At 36.5% G+C, this 24002-nt stretch overlaps 1 protein-coding gene across 1 annotated transcript in view; it reads right to left on the bottom strand.

Annotated features, from left to right (window-relative positions):
• LOC149534184 (Mitochondrial import inner membrane translocase subunit Tim17/Tim22/Tim23 family protein) overlaps positions 1–22884 on the bottom strand; it is a 38483-nt gene extending 15599 nt beyond the window's left edge. Inside the window, exon 1 of the mRNA XM_089804872.1 lies at positions 22635–22884. Within this exon, the coding sequence (XP_089660998.1) occupies positions 22635–22755 (121 nt within the window). The 5' untranslated portion in view covers positions 22756–22884. The remainder of the gene's footprint in view (positions 1–22634) is intronic.
• Positions 22885–24002: the final 1118 nt, after the last annotated feature.

Consider the following 24002-nt stretch of genomic DNA (forward strand, 5'->3'; position numbering starts at 1 on the left):
TAGGACATTCCAAGTATTTTTATAATTTGGTTCAAAAGTGTCCTTTCAAGTTAAAATGTTGATTCAAGAACCCATGTCGGATTTAGCCGGAATTTGATATTTTTAAGATCTTGAGCTCCTCATTGGATTATGGGGATTGGTATTATATCTTGGATCATGTAGGGCCCGTTTGGTTGATGGAATATAATTTGAGAATTGGCATTCAGAATAATCTTGGATTTGGGATTCTAGAACTTATAATCAAGATTACGGTTTCAAGAATTTATTTTGGGACTGTTTGGTTCAAACACGAATATATTTTATATTCAGAATTTGTTATTCCAAGTCTGTTTGGTTCAAAATACGAATGTGTGGTTCAGAAGATTGTGGTTCAGAGGATAAGGGCATTATTGAAGACAATTACAAATTGATGGAGTTGCAGAGGCCTTGCACAACTGAAGACAACCTTCATTTAATAGGAATGGCGAAGGGTTAAAGGTAGGAGATCGGCCATTTTCTGAAAGATATGGCAATCTGCAGATTTGACTTTGGTGTGGTTATCAAACGATCTGCTCCTCTTGTAAATCTGATCACATGGGTGGTGAGTCAAACAATCTGCTCCTTTCTATGTTTGCTCTGTGTAGAGACAGTGGCCGCAGACTCCAATTTGAAAAAGAATTATACCATTGCGTAACTTGAAAGAATGGAAGCATTGATTAAATTAGGAAGAACCCTAACCCAATTGGGGGGCGTCGTCACTTCTTTCACCCGCTCAGGCAGAACAGACGCAATTTAAGACAGAACCATCACTAGGAATCCACCCAGATCAGACGTTTTGAAGGTATTGAAAGCGAGACATGAAACTGATATTGAATATTATGCTGATCAAATGAGCTGGGCATATGTTGAGGGCAACAATAGTTGTGAAAATGGGCATCCGGATGCCAAATCTAATTATATTTCATTTTATTTGGAATCCTCATTTTGGAAAAATGGGATTTTAAATGGGCTTTAAAACATGGATTCCAAATAACAGGTCTTTTGAGGGGATACGGAATCCTTGAATTGGGGGTCAAATGGTGATATCAAATCCCCATTTCCCCATATCCCCATTCCAATTTTGCACACCCAAACAACGAATATGAAATTTTCAAGGATTGCACATGCCAATTCTTCTCTAATTCCTGCAACCAAACGCGGCCTTAGGGATGTTGGTATCCCATTATTTATGTCAAACCGTTTTGGGATCCATGCTCTTGGTGATCAGACCGATAGAGTGTGATTATGTTTTATATTCTTTCCATGGTTTCTTTCACTTTTATGCATGCTTTGGTTTTTCTTTGGGTTGTAAGATGTGTGGGTTGAGACCATATCTTAAAGTGTAGTTGAATTACTCCTACTTGATGGGATCTTGAGAGACCCATACTCTCTACTTGCGACCCGTTGACTGTCTTTTTGTATTGCAATGGAAACCTTGTTTCAAGCCTTATGTGTTCTCTTGATTGTTTCTTTCTTTTGCCCTTGTGTTGGCACACTCAATGCTTGAGGATGAGATCACATGTGATATGTGAATGTAGGGTGTTGAGACCACATCCAAGCATATAATTGAGCTATGCTCCTATGTCCAGATCCAAGTGACCCGTGGTCTTGGTATTGAGAGTCGAGACAAATTGATTCACCATGTCCTTTATGGTTTTTATGACTTTTGAGTTTGTCTTGATTTATGCCTTATTGCATTGTTTTGATTGTGTCTCATTGTTGTGATGAGAGGAGCCTGATCGGTGTTTGAGTAGTGGAGTGAAGTGGCTAAGGTAGGTTGGGACACAAAGGCGTCCCAAGGTATCCCTTGGTAGAGTTCTTAGTAAGTGAGAACTAATTAAATGATTCAGATTAAAACTTAATGAAAAGATTTACTAAGACTATGTTGCTGTCGTTTAAGGGAGTTTATATGGTAAGTCCTTGCCTTGCCATTTGCAGATGTTGATATGGCTTAGTAGAGCTTCCTTAATGAGAGAAAGATTGCTTGAAGCCACATGGACCATCATGTGCCATGTGATGACACTCCCACTCTTGAGTCTCTTCACCCAATCTTTGCTAGTACTAAATAGTGACCCAATTGTACTATGAGTGGGCTTAGTATGCAATTTGGACACTTGTCCACATGTTGAGTATTCTTCATACTTTGTTGTATATTGCATTGGGTCATGGTACCTCCCTTTGATTTTATGTGTTCGCTTGGTGTGTTTGCACCCCTTACTTAAGTGTTTGTCTTATGCTTGTGGTCGGACTACTATCAACACAAGCACGATGGGGTGGGCCTGCGGATACCACGTGATTAAGAGGCATTGCTAACTATACCACTATTGAGGACCGGTGAATAGAGATGGACTTCCTCCAGCTACAGAGATTTGGAGCCTAATAGTCCACTCTATTTGTTACCATTAGTTATATGTATGCATTGATTTATGCTCTTGATATTACTTATTAGACTTTAGTTTACTTTATGTATCTCATTCAAGCTTTTGATGTAATTGAATGACCATGGCCTCGATATTGGTGTATCTGGTACTCCTTGGTTTGGAGCTAGTTTTCTTTTCATGTCGTACGTTGGTTTCAACAAGCCTACCCAGTCGTTGAACCGAGGAACTTGTTTGTTGCGTGTTCCAACAACAATGCTCTGCTTTTAGACTACACTTGATTCAAGTAGATGTCAACAAAAATGATGATGTCATAGGTTGCCTCTAAGAACCCCTTGTCATAGAGCTCATCAAGAGCTTCCTGATGCATTTTGAACAAAGTCAATCAAATGTAATGTCCCCTTTTTAGCATTCATAGCATGATGTTGTCGTTAGCCTATTTCCCCACGGTCCCGTAGGCTAACCAGGACATTAAAAGGGCTTAGAGGCCATTTGGCCTAGATAGTTTCAGTTGCAGGTCTTTCTAAGGGGTTTTGAGGCAACTTTGAGCATACTTACTATTTATAGTAAGTCATCTTGAGCATGGGTGGACATCCAGTGGCAACGGTATGTTGATGGTAATTGTTTAAAATCAGCAAGAAAACTTGTTTATCATTGATAAGATTTGTTTTGCATTGATAAAGCTATTTTATAAAGTTAAATTTAAATATTTAACTTTATTAATGCATAGACTATAGTTTGTGGAAAATATTTAAATTAAAAGAGTCCCCTTTAATTTATAACACATTGGAGACATAAGTTACATAAAGGGAGTTATGCTTTATCCCACTTTGAGAAAACGAAGGATGGAGCTCTTGTGAGAACACTATAAAAGAAATAGAAGAGCTTCTTTTAAGCATGCTTGGAAATATCAAAGAAATTGGGGAATTTTTTGGAGATTATGTCTCAATAGTTTGAAGGACGAAATCCCTTCAAGCTAGAAATCTTGACGCCATTGAAAAATATAGTCTTGAGATTCAACATAGTAGCAATCCGAAAAAGCAGATACGAAAAAACAGTCCGAAAAAGTGGAACTGAAAAAGCGGGTACGAAAAAGTGGTCCGAAAAAGCAGAACCGAAAAAGCAGGCCGAAAAAGCAGTTCGAAAAAAGCAAAGCAAAAGGAGCAGCATTGAAGGAAATTATTACAACCATCTACAACCAGGTTCTTCTATTAGTATTGCTTTTTAGGGTGTTATAAGCTTTCAGCTGTAAGTGTGCATTATACCAGCATTATCATTTTGTAATCCATGTAAATGCCAAAGTCTTGGCCATATTTCATGAGCATTGTATTTTTCATTGCAATTAAGAAGATAATAGTTGCTGGTGTCATTTAAGCAATTTAATATCATTATTTATCAGCTAGTTAGTTTGCATACCAACTGTTTGTAAAAATGTCAGTTGGCTGTAGGTGTTCATTTCTCATGCTTAGATCATATATATCCACTAAATATTGTCAAAATTAGTAGCACACTCATATTAGGTCATTGTGTAGTCCATTGTAGTCTTCTAGCACAAGATTCTCATTGATGCAAATTGAAGAAAAAGTCATTTGAAGCTAGCTGAAATACTATATCAGTCATACGTCCCTTGCATGTGAATTGTTTGATGAAATTCCTTGAGCTTTCATCAGCATTTTTTGAGGGCAGATTTGAGGAGGGTCATTACAGTGATATCAGAGCTTGCTTGCAAAGTGTTTGACGAAATGTCAAACAACTTAAGTATAAAAAATTTTGGTGTTTGAAGCAGTTATAACCTGTTGGGGTCATTACATCAAACGCATATGCAAAAGTTATGGCATCTGGAGCAGGGGTTCGTAGGAGCCTTCTACTTACTCATATGACCCAAGATTCCAACTCATATGGGAACATGTATTTTGTCGTATGGGAACCCATGTTTTGTCATATGGAAGTAGATTATCATACGGGCCCAATTTTGTGTTGTACAATAATCTTTTTACCTATTTTGTCATACTCTCTCGCACCTGGAACAGTGAGCACTTCTCAAGGTCGGATCAAAAAAAAAAAGTTGATTTGGATACTCTTTTTCAAGTAGAGGTTATTTCAATTAGAACATCAGCTTTGTAATCACCGGTGAAGCTTATTTCCTTCTTGTATGTGGAACTCATGTTTTGGCTTATGCTTAGTAATGAACATGTATGATCAAACATGTTAGGAACGTTTACTTTGGGCTTAAAAAGAACATCTGCATTATGACATTGATTATTACTATTAGTATCCTCCTACTTGGTAGCCAAGAGTGCTTTCCAACCTAGCCTCTAGTGGTCCATGGGTGATGCCCAGATCCTACAAGCTAAATCTTAGGAATGTGAGTTCTCAATTCCAAGTGTGTTTGGCTAGTTGTCTGGGAACTTTTGGAAGTGTTTCTGATGTCTTTCACTTGTGGTTGACCATGTGATGATCGTTATATTCTCTTTAGCATGCCGTTCTATGCTTGAGTTATTATTTACTTGTTGCACTTTGATATATCATGTTAGTGTCAGGCTTATTATATTTCAAAAAAAAAAAATGTTTAGTTCTTGATTTAACCTTTGGTTCCAAGGGTTCCCAATTGGGCAATTACATAAAGAAGAAGTTCTCTTATCCAAAAAACTTTATTTACAGTCTTCACAAGTTTTGATTTAAAAAATTTGGAATATCACAGAGCATAGAAAAGAAAACACAACCGACAGTATTGTTTAGCCTTTATACTCCACTTAAGCTGAAACAGCATTTATGCACCTCATGCAAAGAATTTGAGCCTTTATAGGATTACAGTCGCAAGTGCATGGATTTCTGGATAGATTACAAGAACAAAAACTTTGTGCTCACAAACACAGCAATGATTGTTGAAGTAAAGCATGGTTTGATAATGGTTACATATTAATTAGGATGAATGGTCAGAATAAGGAGCAATGTCCACGCCAATGTTTTCTCGCAATCTGCAATATCTTACACAGGGCTGTAAATCAGGTTTAAACAATGAATTTTACATCTATCATTATAAGTTTCACCATTTGCAAAGGTTTGCCTATAGATTTGAATAAAATATTTGCATACATTGTAACAAAGGAAAATTTAACAGACATAAAATCACTATTGTGAAAAATTCTTTCCATGAGAGATTATACTACTTGCTCATTCCTATGTACATAGCACTTGTTTAATTTTCAATAGATCTTTTTTTGCTTTTTAAACCTATTTACTCACTTCTGCTTTTCCTATTATAGTGAAGGATATTGCATGATCTTTTCCATATTTTTCTCTACTTGTATTAAAATTACAATATTTCCACATCATTGGTCCATAAATAAAATATATATGCACACTTTAATTATTTATTAACTCTAAAACAAATTAAATAAGTATGTGGGACCACAAAAATAACAGAAGTGAACCCCTTTTATGATCTCCTTAGGAAAAGAGCAACTTGATGTAATGGTTTGATCCCTACACCACTTAGGGATGCAAGAACACCCACTAATAAAGCCGAATTCCAATCTAGGGCCTTATCCATTGACCAACAAACTCAATGAGTGATGTATCAAATGAAGTTCAACCATCACAAGACCACATATGAACCACATTTAATAGCATACACCTTTCACTAAATATCATTGGGCCTCTAGGTTACAGAAAATGTGAACCGCACTTAAATTCACCTCTAATCATCTTGAAAACAAAATTTGAAGTTAAAATTAAGAGCCATGATATTTGGCTTGATGAAGGAAGAACTCCATATTTGGTTTGCTTATGCCTACAAATTTTGTATTAAAATAGGCTTAGATACCGATGTGCTTACCTGGAGGTGTGATGCAGTAGCAGATGCTTCCCGAGGCAAGGTGGAAGTGCTCGGGAGTTGATGCTTAACGATGGAAATTAGTGTTTCTGTTCAATGATCATTATAAATTAATGTTTCTGTTCAACGGTCTTTTTATTCGGCGGTCTTTATGTGTCACATGTTTCTATTCAACGGTATTTGTTATTTCAAACATGTACTGACCACCGTTCAATTACATTAGTATTTCTAAATTTAATACCCGCACTCAGTCAATTCCAGATAGGGAGCTTCCAGCCAGATTGGAAGGGTGCGTTAAAACCCCAATGGCAAAGATAGTGTTGGTTCCCAAAACCGCAAATTGGAAATCCAAGAGCCTGCCACTTCTCCGATAGCATTCCACAATTAGTTTTGCCCAACGAACAGGAATACTTTCCGATTCCCTTGCACTTTAGGCTCCGCTACACCCAGGTGGGTAGACCTTCACCTCAAACGCTTGACTGCCTAGTTCAAGGCTTTTCTATAGCGAATTTGAACTTTGGAGTTCTCCAGCTAGCAAAGTCCTTAAACTCGACCAAAATAGGATTGAATAATGAATGTTTTGAAATAATTGAATGAATTGTATAATGTTTGTCAATAATGGATTTGATGCTTGTAGGGAGGAAGATACAGATTTTTTGACTTAAATAATAAAAGACCTGTGCCTCTGTTCATTCGGGCAATAGAGTTAACTTCACGAAGATTTTTTAGTACAACTTTATAATGTTCTACACACTTATACTACCAACAATTAAATAATCATGATGTGACAGATAAATATATATGCAATCTTAAATTAGTCTAGAATACGCTTTAACTCTTGAAGAAACAAACTAGACACAGATACGAAAACAATTTAATATTTCACAATATCTATGATGATCGAGTTTACGATGCTAAATGACCGTGTCCACTTATCTGATATTTAAATTGTATACAAAATTCAAAAAATGATTATAAAGGACGAATCATCTGCAGTTTAAATCTCCATGCCATTTAAAAAATAAACAAAGGACCCTTTACTTTATTATTAATAATATAATATATGAATAATAATAAAATAATTAAATTCGTATTACAAAGTCATTTTAAGCTCCTTATTCCTCCTTACAAAAATATCTCTTTTATAGAATGTTTCTTCGAATATGTTGTTGTTCTTGAATTTCTAACCTTATTTATACCTTCTATATGTCTGAGGATGTGACTATTCAAATGAAAAGTCATATTTCTTTTAAATAGACATCACAGCTCCTAATTATTTAATCACATCTTTACAAATAATTAATAATACACTTTATCAAGCGATTACTTCACTCATCATCATAATTACGTTACTTGATGGATATCATTTTAATATTTTATGATTGTCGTAAATCTCTGTCTTGGTCCTTTGAATACACCTAGGGATAATATTTCATTCTCCTTGTATATATTTTTCAACCTCCGTCAAATACTCCCAATCATAAGTTTCGATGTGTTGGTGCTATCCTCATTCTCTTTTTTTATTTGCGCTTCAAGCTTATCCCAGTTCGTGTGTGACTTTCGATTTTACTTTCCCATCCTCTGTAGTTGCTAACCGCTCAAAACATAGAACGCTCTATTGATCACTTTGACATGAATGATTCCCCTTCCACATGCTAATATGTGATGTCAATTATCTTGAATTGCTGACAATATCATAGGCAAGAACTTGACTCTGAAACAAATGTATACTTCGATGCAAATCGCAAGTGATCAAAAGTCATTGCCCTGCATGCTGGGGTTTACGGGATGGTTCTCTTGCAGGAGAAGCTCTTCAGATGTGCGTGAATGGCTTCTCATTCTTCATCTACATGCATCTTAGCGAAATTCTCCATCACACATGATTCATGCCCCGAACTGGAGATGGTCTGCTAAAAGTTGGTGTGTCAAATTCACCTTCTCTTGGCCTATCATGAATAGTTGTTGCCTCTGGCTTCAAAATTGTCATGTATAGACAAATATCATTGATTCAAAAGATAATGATCGTATTTCATATTGCAACGATAGCTATTCTTTCTCCAACATAACATGCTCTTTGTTCTCTATTCTTCTAGATTTCTGACAGCATCTCATGAGGAGGATTTGCTATTCAACTATGCGTATCATGGCATATATATTTTCTATACGTTGTCTCTGTTTTCCGCTCATCCATTTATTATTATCTTATTGATTCTGAAGGAAACAAAATAAGATTCGATACTTGTGTGTTTGTCATGGATTCACTTTCGTCAAAGCAACTCTACAGATCCATCCAATTCATTTACCTTGCAAAGAGCACCAATGACAATCTATAGTACATACTATCTCAATATCATGTCTCAGCAATCTTGGTATAGATATTTGCAATTTCTACACAAGAATCAACTAATGGTTTGATTCCATCAGTGCTCATATCCTTGAGTGGATTCTGCAATTTCTGGGTTTGCCTATTATTAACCAGCAATGAGAGGAGAGGATCATATACTAGTGAAATAAGTTTGAAAATCGTCTGACTTTGTGCCCATCTGAAGTATTTCAGTGTTGTTTCTGCATTCTTCTGACAATAAAAATTTCAGATTGCTCTCCACAATCAAGTAGCCGATATCTATTAGCTGCTTAAAAAGCTTCTTTTGGCAATGATGAAATTTACCTTCTCCAAGCAAGTGAAAAAGTGAAAATAAAATGTAGGAGATCAATCCACCAAAATGTTATTAATGGACATAGCTAGGCAGCAAATCCTTGATAGGCAGAGAAATGCAATGTCAATAGGTAGACTAAAGATTGAAGAGGAATTAGTGTCTTCAAAACTTCACTTCTCATATACTCTTGTCTTCTCCTCATGCTCCAGTAAATGGTCTGATTTCAAATACTTAGGAGAATATACACAAGTAGCTTACCACTGAAAACCTTGTCTTGCTCTTGATACTTTTATGGTTCTGCTGTATTAGGATCTTATGTTATCATATTTTGATCCTCTCTTCCTAGTCTCCTCAGCCACAATCAAAACCAACTTTCCACATTTGCCCAATCTTGAAAAAAATTGGAGACTCAAATCAAGGCTCCATCAGATAGCACCTTAGATAGAAGCACCAGGTCAAGATCCAAAGCACGTAGCATAAGCAGATCCAAACGCAGGACCAACATACTTTCCAACTCACCATGGTTGGCCTAACTCAGCCATCCATCGAGAATAGGAAAGCTATCCAGTCTATAGCTAGTTGATGATTTATATAAATTACTATCAATTTGAATACACACACATACACATGCACCCACACATCCAAATGCATGCATACACATTATATATATATATATATATATATCTGCATCCCCAAAAAGAACTTCACACATCTGTGCACCTGCTTCTCGCATCTGCGCCCGAATCGGCAACTTGGAAAATAGGTGTAGTGATTTTGTATTGTACTACATAATTTTCTGAGAATGAATTTATAGATTGTTATATGAATTTTAATTTTTTATTTTGTTTTCTCATAAGCCCAATATCTTTCCGTTGCATCCCACATGTTTCAAAATAAGAAGTGCACAAGAATCCAAGATATCCTAACTGAAATCATTTTTAACATTACTATTACTATTTTTTGTATATTAACATTAGTAGTAATGGGCACTCTAATATTTAATTTGCTATGCATTTAAGTCTCTATTATTAATACTTAAACAATGCATAAGGAAGAAAACAAAAAAAGCCAAATCTAATGCAGCCACTTTAATTTACCAGAATTTCCAAACATTGGAGTAGGTGCATCGCACCCATCAAACAAGTTATGTTTTGGGAAACATCAATACTTTAATCAGCAAAAGACTTTTTTTACAGTTAAATATGACTTTGATAGCGACAACTGGGGGGTGAAACTAAACGGATATCAAGAGTGTTTCAGGAAATTATTTCACAATAACCTGAGGATAAGTTAAAGGAATGCCTGTTTCACAGCCTCTTCAGTTGTTACATGTCTCAGCAAATTATAATGTTAACTAGAAAATTTGTGGGTATGGAAAAATCATACAATTCCTTGAAACCCAGCTGGATATTGCTGGATTCGTTGTAAATCTTAACTGAGAAATTTCAGTTGGACGTTGCTGAAATGGTTTGGCTTCCGATAAGTTTCAGTTGAGATATGACTTTCAAATCTGCCTATTGTAAACCTTATAAATCTTACGCCGTTACCAGATCTGAAACCCAATTCCAGAGCAAAATAAATCTTATATATGTTGAGGTATTATTCACTCTGCTAGCATACTGTGCAAAGAACGAGGCAAATGCTTATCAATAATTTTAGGTTGAGTCATGTAAAGAAGAAATGATTGTTCAGTGGGTCTGAAATCAAGTGTTAAAAGAGGTTAGATTGAAGATGTAGCAGGAAATAAACCCAGAATAAATAACTTACCTGGCAGATCAGCATTGAAAATGTGCAGGAGTTTTCTTACAATCAATTTGTGTATTTGCAAAGGCCGTTCTATTCCTTGCAAATTCTGAGCCAAATCCCAATAAATGAAGTTAAAAGCTCCAAACTAATCCTACACTAGGCCTACAAGAAAAAATGGATCGAATATGGTGGATTTCTTATCAAACAAACAGGTTAGGAACCAAAGACAATATGAATCTTTTTTTCAAAAAGTTTGAAAATAATGATCGAGTGTTTTTATCGATTCTCGCTTTGCACGTATGTTGCGTAGATGTAATGACCCGTACCAATAAGCCACTAAACAAAACCCTAATTTTAATACACGGCTAAAGTATATTGCTGAAATAAGGAAATAATAGTGCCAATGTATTCATTCAATGAAAACCAAATATTTTTACAAATGATATGTCAATTTTCAGCACTGAAACATTATGACCTGGCACATTACAGATAACCCTAACTGGCTGTATACAATTGAGAATTTATTACAACTACAAACTGAAATGAGAACCTGGATTGATCAAATACTAGAGATTGACTGCTGAAGATGATATGGTGAAAGTGCAGCTCCACTTGAAACTCCAAATCAGCAATTAAGCACAAGTGAAAGGACTGAAATATCCTTCCCACAACTGCAATAATTCAGGTGATCTCTCACACCCTCAAAATTGCGTACCAATTGAGAGTTTTCGTTCTCAATGGCCAATTGTGACTACTTGCAGAAACTCTAGGCTCCACAACGCACATAAGAAAAAATCAATAATAAATCTCGATGATAGGCAATGAGCCCTCAATGCCTATTTATTATTTTTTCCTTGATAGGTCGGCCTCCCTTTTTAATTTTTCTCCGCTTCTTCCAGCAAACTCTAGAAGATTTTTTTTTATTTAATTTATAAAGTTACCTTGTAATATATATTTTTTAATTGATAACTTTATAATTAATTCCTCCAAAAAAATGGGAAATTACAGGTCCACCTCTCCTAAAATTGCTTGGCCTCAAGCAATCTTAATGTTGGATGCTGCAAAATCACTTCTCCCTCCCAAGTAGCATCTTCAATAGGTAAATCTTTCCACTTAACTAGATACTCTCTGATTACTCTCATGTGAAGCTGCTTCTCTCTACTATCCAGAATGGATTTCGGCACTAAGATCAATTTCCCCTCATCATCCAAGGGAGGTAATACTGCAGAAGGCATCACATTTTGACCCAACGCCTTTTTGAGGCGTGATACATGAAACACATTGTGCACTGTACTGTTTGTGGGAAGCTCCAACTCATAAGCCACCTCATCAACTTGTTTGATGATCCTAAATGGTCCATAATAGCATGGCTTGAGTTTCTCTACACCACTCTTCTTGAGAGTGGATTGCTTATATGGCTGCAACATGAGGTAAACCATATCATTTACCTCAAAACTACGCTCAATCCTCTTCTTGTCTACATACTGCTTTTGCTAGTTCTGAGCTCTAGCAATGTTGTCTCTGAGAGTAGCAACTATATCCTTACTTTCCTATAATAGTTCACCTGCACGGGGTACTCGACTGTCTCCCAACAACAAATCTAAGAAACTAGGTGCCTCATAACCGTAAAGTGTCATGAAGGGTATCATTTGTATAGTCATATGATATGTAGTATTGTAACAATACTCACAGAGATATATCCATCTGACCCAAGCTCGCTGTTGATCTGCCACATAATTCCTCAAATACCCTTCCACCCATTTGTTTACAATCTCTGTTTGGCCATCAGTCTGTGGGTGATAACTGGTACTAGGTGTAAGCTCAGTGCCACACAACCGAAATATCTCCTGCCAAAAGTGACTCATGAAGCGGCTGTCCCTGTCACTCACAATGCTCCAAGGAAAACCGTGTAATCTAAAAATCTCCCTCAAGAAAACCTCTGCCACCTGAGTTGCTAAGTATGTAGTGGCGATAGGGAAGAAGTGAGCATATTTTGTTAGCCTATCCACCACCACATAGATGCAATTGCGCCCCTGGGCCCTGGGCAAGCCCGTAATAAAATCCATAGAGATGCACTCCCACTTCCTGTTAGGAATAGGAAGTAGTTGTAGGAGTGTTGCTGGATAAGTGTGCTCTTGTTTGTTATGTTGGCAAACATGACACTCTCGCACATACTGCAAACCATCAGCCTTACGTCCCTTCCAAGTGAACCGTTCCCGTACTAACCTGTAAGTCTTGAAATACCCAAGATGGCCTGCTGTAGGTGAATTATGGAATGCTCTGAAAATCAACTGCTTCACTTTCGATCCTAGGACTAAGTAAATCCTGTTCTTGTAAATGATCAAATTATCTATGAGAGTGTATCTGGTGTCAATTGCTATTCCCTCCACTATAGCAGAGGCCCACGTGTCTTTGGCATATTCTGCTACAATCAAGTGTCGCCAATCCTCTGATATCTAAATCATAGAAGTGAGGTGTGGCCTACGGGATAAAGCATCTGCAACAATATTTTGTGTCCCCTTAACATATGTGATATCAAAATCATATGTCTGTAACTTACTCACCCACTTCTGTTGACGATCATTCAGGTCTCATTGTCCCAAAAAGTGCCTCAAACTATTATGATCAGTTTTAATATAAAATTTGTTGCCCACAAGATACTGTATGAATTTGGCCAAGGCATGCATAATGGCCAGCATCTCCTTATCATATATGCTGAATGATCTCTCAACCCCTCTGAGTTTCCTACTCTCGTAAGCTATAGGATGCTTGTCCTACATGAGTACAGCACCAACTCCCTCTCCAGAAGCCTCACATTGAAGCTCAAATAGCTTTGTGAAATCAGGTAATGCTAATATTGGGCATGTAGTCATTATTTCCTTGAACTGCATAAAACACTCCTGTGCCTCCCGAGTCCATACAAATGCCCCTTTCTTCAGCAAATCTGTCATGGGCACTACATGTCGTGAGTAGCCACTAACAAACCTGCGATAGAATCCACATAGACCAAGAAACCCTCTTAACTGTGTAAGGTTCTCTGGTGGTGGCCAATCAACAATAGCACGGATCTTTTCAGGATCCATTCGCACTCCTTCCGCACTAATAATGTGTCCAAGATACAACAATTTTGTAATCCCCAAATCACATTTGGACTCCTTGGCATACAAGGACTCACTCTGTAAAATGCTTAATACTGTCTCCAAGTGCTCTAAATGTTCCTGCCATGTCTTGCTATAGATCAAAATATCATCAAAGAACACTAGCACAAATTTCCTCAACTAATGGTGGAAGACCTTGTTCATAGTGGACTGAAAAGTGGCAGGTGCATTAGTCAAATCAAAAGGCATGACTACAAACTCAAAATGATCGTAATGACATCTAAAAGCAGTTTTTTCAATATCCTGCTCTCGAACTCTGATCTAGTGATAGCCTAATCTCAAATCAATTTTTGTGAAATAACAAGCCCCATGCAATTCATCTATTAGCTCATCGATGCGTGGGATGGGATACTTGTTCTTTATAGTTCTCTTATTCAACACCCTGTAATCAATACACATTCGTAGAGTACCATCCTTCTTTTTTACCAAAACAACAGAAGATGCAAAGGGTGACTTACTTGGTCTGATGTGTCCCATTGCTAGCAACTCGTTGATGGTTCTCTCAATCTCATCTTTGAGTCGTTTTGGGTGCTGATATGGTGTGATCATGATAGGCTTAGCACCTTCCTCCAACTCGATAATGTGCTCAATACCTCTGTCTGGTGGCCTGCCTGGTGGAATCTCACTAAATACCTTCCCATACTTGATTCTCAATTTCTAAATATCTGGATGATATTCAGTCTTGTGTTGCCCCTCCTGGGTAGGCATCAAAGCGCATATTGCCACCCACTCTATATTATTATGTTTGGCTAATCTCTCCAACCGCCTAAATGAGATAGTCCTGACATCACCATTACGGATAGCCTTTAGCACATGAGTCCTACTATCCACCACGAATCGTATCTCCATATCCTCCAATCTCAGGGTAACCTCCTTCAAAGAATGTAGCCATTGCATCCCAAGTACTATGTCCATGTCACCCATGTTGACCACATGATAGTCCACCTTAAACTCATAGTTGTTCAAGCGCAAAGGTAGATCTCGCACCATCCTATCACAACGAAGAGTATATCCATCAGCTACCTTAACTCTCAGTCCCTCGAACTCCTCAGTAATGAGTCCACGCCTCTCCACAAATCATGCATCAATGAAATTATGCATGGCACTTGTATCCAACAGAGTTATAATCTTTTGTCCTGCCAAGACTCCCCGAAATCTGAAAGATCCCTCTCTTTGAATACTAAACAGACGTGCCTCCTGTAAATGTATCTCTGGAGCCTCTTTTTTCTCAGCACTATCTACCTCTTGTTCACCCTCTACCTCATCAGGATCCTCATCATGGTGCTCTGAGATGTCTGAATCTGAACCTTCGTAATAAGCCCACATCACCCGGTTAGCCTTCCCCTTAGGCTTCATAGGACAATCTTGACCAAACTCATAGGGACCTTTGCAAAAGAAGCATAGCTTCTTCCTACGCAGGTCATTAAGTGTTTCCTTATCCCAAGGTGCAGCTAGCTTGTCTTTTGAGTCACTAACCTTCTCTTTACCCTTGTTGAATTCTTCTTTGTTATCTCTAAATGATGAAGAACCCTTTGAAGTTTGAACTAAACCGGTTTGTTGGAGCTACAAGTTCCATACTGCGGGCTTTCTTCATGGCTTCCTGTAATGTAGGAGGATCAAAGGCCTTTACCCACCCCTTGAGTGGTTCAGTTAATCCCTCTGTGAATAAAATGACTAGCCTCCTTTCTGAAATGTCAGGCACCATCACTGCAAGCTTCTGGAAGTCATTGATAAATTGTTCTAAGCCTCCTGACTGTCTGTACTAGGCTAACTCCCGGAAATAAACTTCAGGATTTTTTTATCAAACCTTTCTATCAATCTATCCACAAACTCCTAATAAGTGGTTACCTAATTGTGTTGTAATGTGATCATGCCATGTGTCCACCAATCATGTGCTGCCCCATCTAAGTGTAAAGTGGCATACTTGAGTGCTTCAAATTCTGTCATCGTCTTCAAAGATAGAAAAGTATCCACCTTATGAATCCAAGCACGAGCAGTCATTTTTCCACTACCATCAAATGTGGGTAATACCAACTTGTTGGTGACCTGTTGCAACTCACTGTGTTTATCTACTTGCTTCTGCCTAGCAGCTCTATAGTTCAGGTACCTATCAAATGTTCTCCTGTACATATTCTGGTAATGAATCCCACTCATTCCTCGCTTGTCGGAGTTCATCTACAATATCTATTACTATAGCATCAGGTGTGCGTGCTGGAGTTTCTTCTCTGAATGTAGGACGTGTGGGTCTGTCAGTTGTTCCAGACCATGTCCTATGTTGTGATCCTGCTATGCTCCTGTCATCCTGGTCATTATTATGATTATTCCTCCTATTTTCCCCAATCAAATGTTGCATCATAACCATCATTGCCTGTGTACTTGCCTCTATTGACTGTAGAAGCCTCTCCTGTTGCTGTAAAGTCTCATCCTCTCGCACACTTCTGGATGGGCTTTGAGAATGTCTCTCAATTATGTTGGTTCTTTTGTGAACTAAATTAAATGGTGCTTGGGTAACCCTATCAGGCTGGCAGGAAACCGCTTTGATACCACTGTAATGACCCGTAACAATAGGCCACTAAACAAAACCCTAAATTTAATACACGGCTAAAGTATATTGCTGAAATAAGGAAATAATAGTGCCAATGTATTCATTCAATGAAAACCAAATATTTTTACAAATGATACGTCAATTTTCAGCACTGAAACATTATGACCTGGCACATTACAGATAACCCTAACTGGCTGTATATAATTGAGAAATTTATTACAACTACAAACTGAAATGAGAACCTGGATTGATCAGATACTGGAGACCGACTGCTGAAGATGATATGGTGAAAGTGCAGCTCCACTTGAAACTCCAAATCAGCAATTAAGCACAAATGAAAGGACTGAAATATCCTTCCCACAGCTGCAATAATTCAGGTGATCTCTCACACCCTCAAAATTGCGTACCAATTGAGAGTTTTCGTTCTCAATGGCCAATTGTGACTACTTGCAGAAACCCTAGGCTCCACAACGCACATAAGCAAAAATCAATAATAAATCTCGATGATAGGCAATGAGCCCTCAATGCCTATTTATTCTTTTTTCCTTGATAGGTCGGCCTCCCTTTTTAATTTTTCTCCACTTCTTCCAGCAACCTCTAGAAGATTTTTTTTTATTTACTTTATAAAGTTACCTTGTAATATATATTTTTTAATTGATAACTTTATAATTAATTCCTCCAAAAAAATGGGACATTACAGTAGAAGAATGTGCAGGGCTTATCTATAACAGACATTGGAGAGGTCTAGAATCTTAAAGAGAACCTCCAGTTTCTTTCTTTGCTTGGCAGATTGTTCTGCAGTCTAACAATTCTATGAATGTTCCAGAATGTATTTCTGGAAAGCTCTATATAATTAATTGCCAATTAATTTTATTAAAGAATTTGAAAAAGATATTGGTTGATAGTGTCAGATTGATTGGCACATTTTTAATTTTATGTTATCACTTGTCATTTTAGCAACAGTAGAATGTATAAAGTTTCCAAAATAATTTTTTATTTTTGTGAACAAAAGGCTAAAAGTCACACACGACTGTAGCCTGACATCAGCCAATAACATTCTAGATAAAAAATTTCTTTTATATTATTAAAAAATCAATATATATTGAAACTATATAGTTGCAGAAAGTTGTTGAAAAAAATTTACTGATTGGACAATTAAATTGGAAAGTTGCATTTCAATGAATGCGGTAGTATCCTGCCAATGGCAGATGGCAGGAACTAATAAAACAATTGGAGATATTATCTGTAATTGCACGAGTTAATGATAGCAAATATCACTATGAATTCACAACATTTATAATCACATTTTATCATTTACATCCATTAGGATCATTCCAATATTGAAGCTTTACATCATAATTATTGTTTAAAATAGTCAATGATGGACTGCATTCACAAGTAAATGCTCCACTCAGAGACTAATAGTAGCACATCCTCAGCAAACCGACTGAGGCAAGTGACGGCCTTCACAGACTCATGAAACTTTAGTTTTTAAATTTTTTACCATTAGAAAACTATGATTTGCCCCTATAGATTAATTAGAAAATATTTTCTTTTAGAATTTGAAAATGTTGACTTGTGTTCATCAAAGTTGAAATGAACAGTCTAATAAAGACAAACATATTCTATAAAAATGTTAAGAGTTACTTTTTGAGCCCTAATTGATGAGGTCATAACTACTACCCATCATGCAAAATTCAATTTTCATATATGCAATGGAAAGCTTAGGTCATAAACTAATTAATCTAGGTTGACATATAATGTAAGCAAGATCCAACTAGTGCATCTCCAAATTCCACTTTAGAGGGCCCTAAGAATGCAAATATAAAAAACTTAGAAAATACCCAAAAGGAAAAGAAAATCAAGATTTTGTCTAAAACAACCGCTCAATTGACACATGATGTTCTTTGGATCATTCATACCTCCTTGAGAAGCATTGGCCCCATTGCTCTTGGTTTATGCATCGAATGAAAAGACTTCTAATAAATTTGGTTCCTAGTGAGTCACTTGCAGTTGCCTTAAAACTCCCACTTAGATGAACCTAGATGTTCTTTGGATCACTCCTCTTCCCCTAAGAAGCAATGGGCCTCATTGCTCCTAGTTTATGTTAAGAAACAAGGTAAAACTACTGCAATAAAATCTTCTACAAAGTGTTCAGATCTGAAACATCTTTCTTTATCTAGGACTACAATAAAAGAATATTATGTAGATGCACCAATCAGCAAACCATTAAGGGACGAAATTTATGTGGAGAAACCCTTTCAAGAAAAAACTACACCAAAGAAAGAAGAAAAGTGTGTGTTAATCTCCAATGCACATGATACAATATTGACACCCCACAATTTGACAATTCTATAACAGAAACTACGTGCATTGATGATATGAAAGCATTATCTTATACCTCCAATACATGGTCAAGTGAGAGGCCAAAAACACAAATGGATTTAAACAATGGATAGCAAACTATAGTGTCATCTGAAAACCCCACAACCACCTATAGATTAGGACAACATTTCAAAATCCACTAACTTGTTCTTTCATTAAGGACTTTGCTTCTTAAAGCAACTGGGAAAGTGTCTTTTATGACCTCAAAGCCAACCATAACCACCATAATTGTGCTCCACCTCCTTCATGAGTTAATATGACAACAAATGCTAGGAATCTCACAAATTTGAATTACACATTATTTCTCTAATTACTACCTAGGCCCCCAAATACACCTTCCATGAGTGTTGAGGACACATACAATTTATACATAGGATTGCAAGGTAAATGGCACTTTAATCCTAACAATTATGCACTCAATGAGGAAATTTTTGATGAATTTCTTATAGAACCACTTGCTCAATGGTAAAAGTTCCTACCCTTCACCACCCCATAAAGTAGAGTCCATTGATTTTTTTTATATTTGACAAATCTATCAATGCTTTAATCTTTTATGAACTAGATTGGAGATGTCAAGGTTCAATTTTGCTTTACAACTTTTCAGCAATATATAATCATAATGTATGAAACAATGGTGGAATGCATGGCCAAAGAAATACTATTTTAAAACTACATGCAACCCGAGATAAGATTTTGCATGTTGAGTTCAAATAAGTTGCAATACTCACAAAAAAACAGCTGAGTAGAGAAAAACGATTTTTGCTCACTGAAAAAACTTGCAAAGAAATTCAAAAAACTCACAAAGTTTGATAAAGAACTTGACAAGTCCGAGTCAAAACCTCAGCCGCAAGTCTATAAGAGGAGTTTGGTGTCAAAACGAGAATTTCATTTAATTTTCTTGAAATCTTTGCTTCTAAAGAGACAAAACAGTCACAGCCTCCTAAGCTACTGCAAGGTCATTTGCAAGCATTTCAGTCAATTTGAAGCACATTTGAAGTGGATTTAAAGCGCAAGCAATTTTGAAGCAATTTTGAAGCAAATTTGAAGTGGATTTCCAAGGGGTTCAAACACATCAATTTTGGGAGAAAAATGCTTCAAAAATGAAGAATCCAAAGGCCCCTTGACCCCACTGGGGCTTGCTACCCCCAGACACTCACTTTTGAATTTAAAAAGAAAAGAAGAAATTTATAGGAAATCGTGTCAAATCAAGTTAATGTTTTTAGTCTTTAGACCTACTTTACTGAGTCCCCCCTGTCCCTGACAGGCAGTTGAACATTATTTATCTCCTTTTGTTGCATCTAGGTTTATAGAAATTCAATAATGGCATTTCCTAAGTACTCTAAATTGCTTTAGAGTCTAATTAACAAGATCTAACACCATTTTTCCAAGATGGAGGTCAAGCCATAGCTAGTTGTGCCAAGCGAGAAGGCACAACCACAGCAGACTCCTAGGACTAGACCATCTACCTCTCCCCTAGATTTTACTAGAGTTAGAAAGAGGAAGCCATAAACTGTTCTGATGTTACATTTACTTATAGTTTTACAAAGACAATTTGCTATTTTAATTTTGCTTCAGACTATCAAGCTACCAGCAATCAGCATTCCACATAAGGATGCCATTTTGTACCCAATTTGTATTTAAATATATCTAGACTCAGCTTGTTTCTTTTGTTTACTCATTTACTGACTCGTAAGATGTATCTCCTCATTGAACTTTGCAAACAAAATGCATTTATAATTAAATTTGGGCAATTTTCTAAGTTTCTGAATCAATTTCAAACAAAATGAAGATCTCCTAAGCTTCTGAGTCAAGGCTGCAATTGAATTCATAGAAATCTACATTGGTTGAGGACAAGCAATACTGGAAAGGGTGGACTGTAATGGCCCTGCCATGATATGAATATCAATGTTCTGAGAAAAACAACTTAGACAAAAGACATTACGACTTTCTTAAGAAATAATATAATGGCCAAGTTAGGAAGGACTTTTATACTAATACAGTGATTAACTTAATAAACAGAAGTGACTAAGTCTCCACGAAGGTAACATAATGACAACAAGAGTGTTGAATAAGCAACTATAATAATTATAATCAGTGATTAAGGCGGCAGCAATTCTAGACAATCAGATTTATAGTAACAATAGCAAACAAAGTACAGTAGCAATCAGTATAAAGGCCAAAGACTTATCTGTGTTTAAAGTTTAAACGATGCTCATGATATGTCTGTAAAGCAGAGATAAACATCATCTATTATGAAAGCAGTGTGTTGTATTATAGTAAAAGGAACGACCATTATTAATAAACAGAAATTAACCTTAACTGAAAAGTTAACAGCAAATCCATGAAGGTGTGTGAATTAAAAGAAACAACTCATTCTTTAGGGAAGACATGTCCCCTCAAAGAGAGAGCAACCATGAAGGGTTGCAAATCTTCAAGAATGATAAGGTTTAAGTAAAAGGAAGGCTACAAGGGAAAAGGGTGCCAACCGGATACATCACAGCATTTAGGCATAAAATCATTCAGACAGAAAAGCATCAAATAAATAAGCGGTCATTCTCAAGACACATCAAATAGAAGCAATAACAGCATTGAAAGCAAGACAATAACTTCCAAGTAATTCGAGACTGTTACTATCAGCACCTAGTAGCCCTAATAATTGCTCTTGTGATGAAAATATTGTTTATACATTTTATATCAGCAATTATATATGAGTAGATATAATATGCATATGCCTGTATTACTGTAATAAATCCGTTTGTAAACCCCCATCGTGTATGTAAGGAAGAGGAGGATTATAACATCTCCATCTAAGTAGGCTACTCCGAGTGGATGTCTATGTTGCCTGTCAATGAGACCAAGAGAGAGAAGATCCACTCTTGGGCTTGGATAGGACAACCAAGAAGCCCCATTGCGATTTCCTCTGACTCTGCAATGATAGTTCTTAACGTTAAGGGGATGAGGCAAGGATAGAGAAAGCAGATACAAGCACCCCACTAAGTAGGGCACCCCAAGGGAATGTCCATGTTACCTGCTACTAGAGCCAAGAGGGTGAGCGTCCACTCTGGGGTTTGGTGTGAGATGGCTTCAGTCAGACCTGTGATGCTTCTTTCTCCAAACACTAATGTGTTTGAACAGTGATAGAAATATTGTATGAATATTATGTATTATTATCTAACCCTAATAGTTAGAATTGTTAAGGAGATATTTTACCTGGTAAAGATGCAACCCCAATCATAAATTTGTTGCAATTGTGTTTCTGGGGCAAATTCTAGGTCAACTTTGGGAAGAGAACATTACACCAACTCGTGCAACTTGTATGGTGTTTGAACAATTAGCAATATGTATGACTGATATATCTCTGAATACAATTTGAATTCATATTAATGCAATATTTGTAGATTATAATATTTACATCCAAAACCAATTTTTAATTACATTGCCATTGTCATCACATTTTCTGTTTCTAGTTTCTATCAACACCACACTACATTCAATTCTGTGTGGAAAGTTTTTCAACGAAAGGAGCAATGTACAATTCCTCCGTGAGTTTGATAAAACAGATGCCCCGATATCCTTCCAACTGAATCCAGGGCGACCCCGCCCTAGGAAAAATTGGGTCAATTCATCAATTAACAAAATTCTGCTCAGAGTCTCTTTACAAAAATGGCGTTATTTGTCCAGGCTAGATCCTTTTGATTTGCCATTTATTTTACTTTCTTTATTATTCATCAATCGAGGAGATGACAGAACAATCCATCACAAAAGCATTCGCTTTGAACACCTGAAGAAATATCTTGGATATTTATATAAATGAGGCTTCCCTGCGTAAACCTAATTGCAGAAAGGCGGGTTTGTAATCCACTACTTCACTCCTTCGAAAAATGGAAATGGAAATTGCGAGAAGGGCCTTACCTGCAGCCGCCGTTGGAATGTAGATACGCTGCTGCCAACCACGAGATCCCTCGTAATTCGGAATGGGGCGTCTGCCTGGACCGTATCTAAAATTTCCTTTCTTCTCCTCTCCTTCTGCCATTGCTATTCCTTTGCCCGCTTTCTCTGTAAACTTAAATTATACAGATGAAATATATTGATGTCTCCTTCTCAGCTTGCGTAGTTTTCAATACTTGCATACGTGTTTTTTCCTTGCAAATTGGTATAGAAACAAGTGCCACTAAATGTAGTTCAGAAAATAAATTAGCTATAGTTAGGTAGAGTGGAAATCTTTTTAGTAAAAGATAAAAATTAAATATTAAAAATTAATAACTAAATGTAAAATTCAATATTTTTTATTGTTAGTACATGAAGCCAAATTATCAAAAGATTTTGAATAAAATTTTGATAAAAAGAAATAAAGGTGGGGGAGGAGTGAATTTCTTGTGAATATACTATTTAGGAACTTGTTAGAAGAGATATCAAGTATAGTTGTTAGAAAATTGTATGTGTATTTTTACCGAGAAGGAAAACAAGGCATCCTTTGAGTTTGATGAATTTTATAAGAATATTGTGATTTGTACCATAAATATGATATGCATTGTATTTTTTAAGGGAAAATTGTATTAGTTGTATTTTATGACATGTGCATAATAAAAAAATTCTTATGTCTTGTCAATTTTAGAATAATTATTCAATATACAATTTTCTAAAAGATTTAAAAGGTGTAATATTATTAGAAATGTATACAAGTAGAATAATCAATGAATAATTTTTTGTCATGGCATTATATATATAACACATAATTCATTACTTTTAAACAAGGTTTTTTATACATTAGATATTAAAAAAAAAAAAAATTTATGGTTAAGTGTCGCCACCTCGTTGGCAAATATCTGACCTGGGATTTTGGTAAGGGTGATGAAGCCCTTTTCTAGGAAGAATTATGGGATGGACATCCTCTGATAGATAGCAGTCTCATCCCAAGAGGTCTCAAAGAGAAATTAATCAGCCTCTGGGGTTATAAAGTAAGTAGCTACAAAACTAAGATCACTTTGGGAGACTATTCTGGTTGGATCTGGAAACCTCTATCAGATATAGAAAAGGATCCTACTACTATAAAGGCATATGAAAAGATCATTCAAGACAAGAAAGTTAAGCAGCTTGAGCGGAATGACAAACTCATCTAGGCGGCATCAAATGATGGTAATTATAGTGTGAAAAGTGAATACAAAGCACTGATAAATTTAAAGAGATGGGATGAAATGGAAATTCCACTTAAACTTTGTTGGGACCCCTCCTACTTAGCGAAAGCAAGATTCCTTTTATGGTTGGCATTTCAAAATAGGA

Source organism: Cupressus sempervirens, chromosome 10, assembly GCF_028749045.1.
Source record: "Cupressus sempervirens isolate cs-2001-9-10 chromosome 10, ASM2874904v1, whole genome shotgun sequence".
NCBI classification, from domain to species: Eukaryota; Viridiplantae; Streptophyta; class Pinopsida; order Cupressales; family Cupressaceae; genus Cupressus; species Cupressus sempervirens.